Source organism: Acanthochromis polyacanthus, chromosome 4, assembly GCF_021347895.1.
Source record: "Acanthochromis polyacanthus isolate Apoly-LR-REF ecotype Palm Island chromosome 4, KAUST_Apoly_ChrSc, whole genome shotgun sequence".
In the NCBI taxonomy this organism is placed as follows: Eukaryota; Metazoa; Chordata; class Actinopteri; family Pomacentridae; genus Acanthochromis; species Acanthochromis polyacanthus.
Window position 1 is genome coordinate 8,636,229 of NC_067116.1, and position 8,238 is coordinate 8,644,466.

The 8,238-nt window shown below is 41.7% G+C and overlaps 1 protein-coding gene across 1 annotated transcript; it reads left to right on the forward strand.

Moving 5' to 3' along the window:
* The first annotated feature begins 237 nt into the window (after nucleotides 1–237).
* Nucleotides 238–8,204, forward strand: calr3a (calreticulin 3a). Its single transcript, XM_022214409.2, has 9 exons — nucleotides 238–420; nucleotides 1,231–1,332; nucleotides 2,498–2,701; nucleotides 2,897–2,991; nucleotides 3,084–3,293; nucleotides 3,786–3,899; nucleotides 4,070–4,213; nucleotides 4,388–4,480; nucleotides 7,225–8,204. The coding sequence occupies exons 1-9, from the start codon at nucleotides 327–329 to the stop codon at nucleotides 7,447–7,449; spliced, it is 1,281 nt and encodes a 426-aa protein (XP_022070101.1). The 5' UTR covers nucleotides 238–326; the 3' UTR covers nucleotides 7,450–8,204.
* The last annotated feature ends 34 nt before the right edge of the window (nucleotides 8,205–8,238 follow it).

An 8,238-nucleotide genomic window follows, 5' to 3' on the forward strand; every position in this document is an offset into this window, starting at 1 on the left:
TAAAGCCTCTGTGTACTATTTAGTGGATTGGGAAATGAGCTCTGTGTTATTTTCAGCTAGCAATCGTTGCTTTCTGTCCCACAGCTCCTGAATACAGCAGCACAGCCGAGCAATCCTTCCGATCTTCGTCCGATGCAACACGAGCATTTCCGAAAAGTAACTCGTGGTCTAATTTCATTGGCGAAGCGCTCGTCCAATCAACTGCGGCCATCTGTGCAGGGCTCGGCGCCGTAGAAATTCTCGGGTTCCGTTTCCTCCAGCGTTACTAGCTGCCTGCTCTCGGACCTGCTCTCTGTACTCCCCGGCACCGGACCGAAGCTGCACAAATGAAGCTTCCAGCGGCCGTTCTTGCAGTTCTTGCATCGATAGCTGTCACCATTGAAGCTACGGTCTACTTCAAGGAACAGTTTGCAGATGGAGGTGCAGTATCGCCGGTTTTCTGACCTCTTGTCCTGTCAAGTGTGTGCATGGTTGTGTAGAAAGTCGCTCCTGAACTGTACTGGACAGGAGGCCTGTCACTTGGTCATTTCCGTCAGGCCGACTTAATATCTGGCCATTAAAAAGGACGTTGCTGTTAAAATAACCGTCTTGCGTCGAATAAAGCCGTTATAACAGCGATAGGCCTCTTTATATCTATTAAACAAGTGAGATGTTAGCTTAAAAGTAGCCTAATACAGCCGTAAAGTATATGTTCTAGTATTATTTTTAAAATGCTATTCAAGTAATGTGACTGCGGCCGATTGTGACTTCGAGTTTTTACATCCTTGTCTGAATATAATTTCACTTTTGATTTGACGATCCGTATTTGGGGCATTCAGGTCACTCCAGTTCAGCTGCAGGGCAGTTTTCAGTTTGTTTTTTTGTTAAAGCCTCTTACTTTATGCTCTTAGTCTGCATCAGCAGTGGGAATGAAAGGACAGCTTAGATAAAAATGTTTTTAAAAAACGACCAATTCACTATTAAGATACCATTTGCGCAATAAAGCGCTTAAAAATATAGAACAACCCCTAATTAGTGGTATATAGCTTGTACCAAAACCCCTGTCATGTAAATGTTTTCAAAATGTACACTCTGCATAGGAAGTATAGTACAGTTTGTAGAAGTGATTTTCTACTAATGCATTACAGCAGTTCTAAGCATGTGGGGAACGAGTGCTGTAATAGATATATAATGTCATGTGGTGATTTGATTTTCACAGCAGGAGTAACCAGGTGAGTTTCTGTCTTTCAGATGGATATAAGAGCCGGTGGCTGGAGTCGAAGCACAAGTCAGACTATGGCCAGTGGAAACTGACTGCTGGAAAGTTCTACGGGGAAGCTGAGGCTGATAAAGGTGACTCTTCTATAACTGTCACAGGGATAATTGTGGATTTGCAGGAAGCTGGTTTTCTGGCGTGTCTTTGATTGTTGCAGATGACGACAAGTCATGCAAATGCAGGAAAAACAGGTTTGTTTGTACGACGTGTCCTCAGTACACCTACAAAGACAAGAGCGAATATCTTGCTCTGGAACTTAAAAACTGGACCCTTCCCAACACCCCAAACTCTTATTGTTAGCATGCAGTTTTGCATTTGCTAAACTGAAATAATTTTAAAAATATTTAAAATAAAACATAATTTTTGACACAAGGACTCTCTTCAAGACAAAATTTCATAGATTCCACTAAAAGTCTGTTGCAATCATATCAATTGATAAATAAATGCTGACAGTATTGTTCCCAAAGCAAATTTTCAGTTAAGTGGCACAAACCAGTTTATACACAGTAAGGCCTGTGATGTTCTTCCTGTGTCCACATTCGAGTGAGTTCATGCAGACCTCTGCACACATTGCTGTGTCTGTGTGGACAGTCATCACGGTAACTACACTACAGAACAGTAGTAAGTATCCATGGAATACACAGATCCAATCTGCTGCACATGTATGGCACAGAGTTTTCCTCATGGTACCATTAATAGATACAGATGTCCTATTTTCTATAGTTTTTTATTTTATTTTAACCCTGGACGTTGTCACACCTTCTGATGATTCATTGTGACAGTGTGGTGTTTGTGCATGATTTATTGTCTTTGTTGGTGCTGTGAAGTTGGATGTTTAGGCATGGGGTTTTATGGGGAATGACTCACTTTCAGAACCAGCCTCAAGTGGCCATTGAAGAAACTGCAGTTTTGGCCCTTCTTGGTTACCTTTGTTTTTCAGCCCTGGAGGTTTTTGTATGAAATTGCCCCATGGGGGTAATAAAGTTTTACTCTACTATACTTTACTGCTAAAACTTTAGTGCACTGCATTCCTGGAGCCTTATTGCAGTTGTCAGATTGGTATTGTCTGTCAGTCCAGGTTTGAATAAATGGTATACAAAATCTTTTGATCTTTTTGGATAAGAATAACATAAAAAAAGGAAACCCCATCAAGAAGAAACTAATGCAGAGTCACTAAAAAAGTCATGGATTAGTGTCCGTCTCGCTATCAGTCGTTCACGTCTGTTTTTCTATCCGCACTAGGTCTCCAGACCAGCCAGGATGCCCGCTTTTATGCTCTGTCAGCCCGCTTTGATCCCTTTAGCAATGAAGGAAAGCCCCTGGTCATCCAGTTCACTGTCAAACATGAGCAGAAGATTGACTGTGGAGGCGGCTATGTCAAGATCTTCCCCTCTGACCTCGACCAGAGCGAAATGCACGGAGATTCACAATATTACATCATGTTTGGTAAGTCTCGTTTGCCAGTCGAGGCACTGTGGTCAGGCCCAATGTAGGAGAGAGCATTTGAAAGGACATCTGACCTATTGTCCTTGCTCTTGATTTTGATGTTCAGTAGTTTGAAATGTAGTCCTTACTCCGCTTGTTCTGTAATGCTAAAAAAAGGAAATATAAGAAATAACATCATGTGACTTGTGTGTTCAGGACCTGACATTTGTGGATACAGCACAAAGAAGGTTCACGTGATTTTCAACTACAAGGGCCAGAACCACCTCATCAAGAAAGACGTCAAATGCAAGGTAGCTATGCATAAAGCCTGGTGCATAATTAGGAATATTTTTATGTGAACATAAATTTAAAAACGATTCTTCTCTAACTTCTCTCCTTCCAGGATGATGAGCTGACCCACCTGTACACACTCATCCTGAATCCAGACCAGACCTACGAGGTAAAGATCGACAATGAGAAGGTGGAGTCTGGTTCCTTGGAGGATGACTGGGACATGCTCCCCCCGAAGAAGATTAAGGATCCCGAGGCCAAGAAACCAAGTGACTGGGATGACAGGGCCAAGATCGACGATCCCAGCGACTCCAAGCCTGAAGTAGGAGATCAGTTCTTCACATATCATGACCTGGGTGTTCAGCTCAGTTCCTTCTATCATGTGCAATATCTGAAAAGTATTTCAACTTTTGAAACTTGCTCACTGTCTCTCTAGTATTCGCAGACACAGTGAGTGTCAGTGATGAAAGCTAGGTCACTAGGCTCAAAACTCATATTGTGAAAAAACAGCCATCACAGTTTAAAAATCAAGTTGCCTCAAAACTCTGTGGTGTCTGAATCTGGCTTCATGTTTGGAGTTCATATTGAATGTTGAAGTTTTGGAGATGTTTTGACTTTCTGTGAATAAAGTGCACACTTCAGCATTTTTTGCCACTTCTGTGGAACTGAGAAACTCAGGCTTGTGTCAAATAATCACCAATCAAAGCAATCTAATTTAATTATCTGAATTCAGGGCCCAAGTCATATTACGGTCTTATTTTTCATTGTGTCATACAGTTGTATTTTTAGTGAGACAGTTCTGATGTTTTTCCAGGACTGGGACAAGCCAGAGACCATCCCTGACCCTGATGCCAAGAAACCTGACGACTGGGATGAGGACATGGACGGAGAGTGGGAACCTCCCATGATCAGCAACCCAGAGTATAAGGTACGGCTGCCGCTGCTGAAGACATGGCGTGGAGTTTTACAGATTACAGGATTGATAGCCCATGTTTGTGAGAAATTGAATCTATATTATATTCTGAAGGCATTACATTTAGTATCATGTAATAACCAGTGCCAGCACTAGTCCTAATGCCTGCTGTGACATCTTTGCAGGGTGAGTGGACACCCAAAAAGATTGACAACCCTGACTACAAGGGAGCATGGGTCCACCCTGAGATAGACAACCCAGAGTACACTCATGACCCCAACATGTACAAGTTTGACAACATTGGAGTCCTTGGCCTGGATCTGTGGCAGGTAATGATATCTACTGAGATTGTAATAACTCAGTTATGATGAGAATATGTCCAGGTTTGTTTCATTCAGGTTAAGTTGGAAAGATAGTACATTACTATTGAATCAAGACAAGCAGAAAAACAGGTCATCTGGATTTCTTGAGTAAAGAATCTTACTGTGTTTGTTTGTTCAAAGGTTAAATCTGGAACCATCTTTGACAACTTCCTGATCACTGATGATGTCAAAGAAGCAGAGGAGTTTGGGACGGAAACCTGGGGAGCTACTAAGGTAGGAGCGTAATATGTATGCATGGAAAGATGGTAGAGGCTAACAAACACTAAACAAAGCAATATTTTAGTTCACATTTGATTTCTGTATCACCCTTTGAACCCCAATAACCAGTGCAGCTACTAACTGATGGATGAGGCAGATTAGCAAATAAATAAAACAAACAAACATTAAGAGGGAAGAGAAACCTAGTCTGCGCCACGAGCAATACCCATGTAGTTTTACCTCTCCAGCTCACTTGCTAGGGTGGACAAGATTAAAGACAGTAAAGGGACTAAAAGTAAAGAAAAACTCCTCCCTAAAAAATAACGAAAATAGTTTTACGGCAGCAAGAGCAGCTCATTCCTAGCTGAAATCTGTACTCTCCTTCCCGCTCACTACGCTCGGCCAACAAAAGGGTCCTGATACAATCACCACAACAACGTAGCTAGACTCTTCTCCTCTGTGGTTCTCTGGTGGTGGAATGAGTTTCCAGACTGTGATCTTCAGAATCCCTCTCAGTGTTGAAGAAAAGACTAAAAACCAGCTCTTTGCTGAACACCTTCTTCTTCTTCTTCTTCTTCTTCTTCTTCTTCTTCTTCTTCTTCTTCTTCTTCTTCTTCTTCTTCTACTTGTTTTACGGCGGTTGGCATCCAGCTTCTTGGTGCATTACCGCCACCTTCTGTTCCGGAGTGTGGACCAGACAGTAGACTTACAGACTTTACCCGACCTAGTTCAAACTATCAAATCTACAAACACACACTACAAAGACCAAACAAAAACCCAAACAAACAAATAAACAAAAAAAAACAAAAAAAAACTCTAACTTGCGCTGAACACCTTTGCACTTGACAGACTGCAAAAAGAAAAAGGAAGAAAAATATCCTATTACCTCATGCACTTCCTGTAAGAACCAAAGTCCTGTTACAGCTGATGACACTTATCCAGGTTGTTTTCTCCTGGCTAGGTCCTTGCTTGTGTTGTATCTACTCTCTGATGTAAGTGGCTTTGGACAAAAGCATCTGATAAATTCAATTGTAGAATGGTAGCTGCAAATGGAGCAGTAATGCTCTGCAGGGAAACAAAAACTAACAGTCTTAAAAGCACACTATTACAATAATATTAAAGTACGTATTGATTAAGTGTTAAACAGTCCTACTGACTACCAGCTACCTTCAGCTCCACCAGGAACCAGGTCTGGAAAATGTTACACATTTTCACTTCTGACATCATTAAACAATACACACAAAAACAGACTTAGACCGACCTGTATTCTTGCACGTTTGTCTCTTGCACACCAGTGTGGAATGTGGTGTACATCCCAACATCTCAACCAATGTTCCTCCTGCAAGTAGCCCTGTATTTTCAAATCCACACTAATTTCACCTCCCCTTCATTTTGGTGCAACACACCAAATGGGCTCCCTTAAAATTTATCACTGCTCCCAAGCTGTACTGATTTAAAGAAGCATAAACCCACAGAAAGTACTTTATCTTTAAATTGGTAAACAGAGACTAATGTTTCAAATTTGCTATTACAATGCGCCATTATTGGGTGTCACAGACCCTGGCAGTCAATAAAGGTTAAGATTGTTTACTAAAATTACTGCAGGCACACTTTTGTCCAAATTCAACATCCACATCTAGCAAAGCAGGGTCGAACACAGCCTGCTTGAAAACTGTCTCTAACTTCAGAGAGGTGATGGCTTGCTAGCAGACTAAACTAATCCAGCTGAGATGGCCTATCATCATAGAAGGTGATCTGTAAGTAGGTGAGACGAGCAACTAATGATCATTTGAGCAGTCATATTTCAGCTTTAGCTGTAGTTCACATGGTACAATAGGTCAGCCATTAAACAAAGATATTGTTTGTTTATTAGCTATTGATGATCAGAAATCACAGCAACATAGAATGTATCCTTTTAATATAGATGTACCCACAAACAAAATGACTTTACTCTGAGCACAGGCGTGTGTTATGCATATGTACGTTGTGTACGGATGCTGCATAGTGTGACCTAAATATGTAGCAGGTGGTGGGAATTATGGGACTTGGACCCGCCACTCTTTAATCAATTGTTCCTTGTATGATTCCCGATGGATAAGTCCCAGTAAGTCTACAGTGGTCGATTTTGTACTAGGATCACAGTCATGTGATCGTCAGCAGGCATCTGATGTAGTGTTCACTTGTCATGGTTACAGTGACGCCGTGCCGCTATCTCACAATGACACAGAAATGTTTAACAAATCCACAGATCCAGACTATAAGCCGCATCACTGCCAAAATCGAATCACTTGGTCCTCGTTTCATTTCTGACCTCCCTAAAATTTTCATCTAAACAGACGGACAAACATACGCTGATCATCATATAACTCCGCTGCTTTCTTTGGTGGCGTAATAAACTTGAGTCTTGGTGTCAGTCCAGTTCCAAACTAATTTAATTTGGACACATCTTACCACAGTGCAACTCTATGGCATGTGTTCATACTTGCCATGTTTGACATAAAAGACCTCAGGACTTTGTGCATCAACTATTCTACTGATGGTGGACAAACTGGTATCTTGTGACTCATGCCACTCTACAGATTGCTATCGTTAGCCTTAAACTATCTTCACACTTATTTATGAGTCAATCTTTTATGTTCTTCATATACAGCATAATGTGTTTTCAGATTCAGATAAACTTTATTTATCCTCGAGGGGCAATTGTTAACTTCAACACTGGTCCAAATCATTAATTGAGCTTGTCTTGTTTCCCCACATAGGGACCAGAGAAGAAAATGAAGGAGGAGCAGGAGGACATGGAGAGGAAACTGAGGGAAGAGGAGGAGAAGAGCAAGAATAAGGACACTGAGGGTGATGAGGAGGATGACGATGAGGAGGAGGACAACGAAGATGGTGGGGAAGAGGATGATGAGGCAGAGGGTAAGCAAGATGAGGAAGATGCCGGGACAGAAGAGGAGGATGCCAAACAGAAGGACGAGTTGTAAAGGAGAGGGGCTGGTGGATGGACTGCTGTGTGCTCCTCTTCAAAACTAACGAAAATCAGCAAAAGCCCTCTGGACTCTGGCCTTTCATACAGCAGCCTTTTATTCAGGTGTAGGAATGGGGAAGGGGTGAAAAATAGGGTCAGGTCAGATATATTTTTTATTGATCCTCTTGTTGCTTTTTTAAACCTTCAAATTAGAGAAGGAGAAGGGTTTACGTGTTGTTTTTCCTTCTGTTTGTTTGTCTGCTTCAGTTGCAAGATTTCTAATTTAAGGTGATTTACTGCACATTGCAGGTATCATGGTGTGTGTGCATCCTGCAGTTACTCAGAGAGCCAATTCATTTTCATGTTTTTCCTTTGTGGGGATGTCCAGTAAATTGAGGGTCTATGTCAGGTTTATGCACTTTGATCTCTCATGCAATGTAGTAGTCTGTTTTTTGCAGTGACCCCATCATAATTTATTCAGACATTACATTCATTACCACACCTCCCAAACTCTGTGTGTGTGTGTGTGTGTGTGTGTGTGTGTGTGTGTGTGTGTGTGTGTGTGTGTGTGTGTGTGTGTGTGTGTGTGTGTGTGTGTGTGTGTGTGTGTGTGTGTGTGTGTGTGTGTGTGTGTGTGTGTGTGTGTGTGTGTGTGTGTGTGTGTGTGTGTGACAATCCTCACTTTCTCATTGCTCTGAATGAGTGACTGTACTGTGAGCGCACACTGTTTGAGTTCCAGTGAATAAAATGAAGCTTCTCTCAAAACATCAACGCCTGTTTTCAGAGGTCCTACTTTTATTTCAAT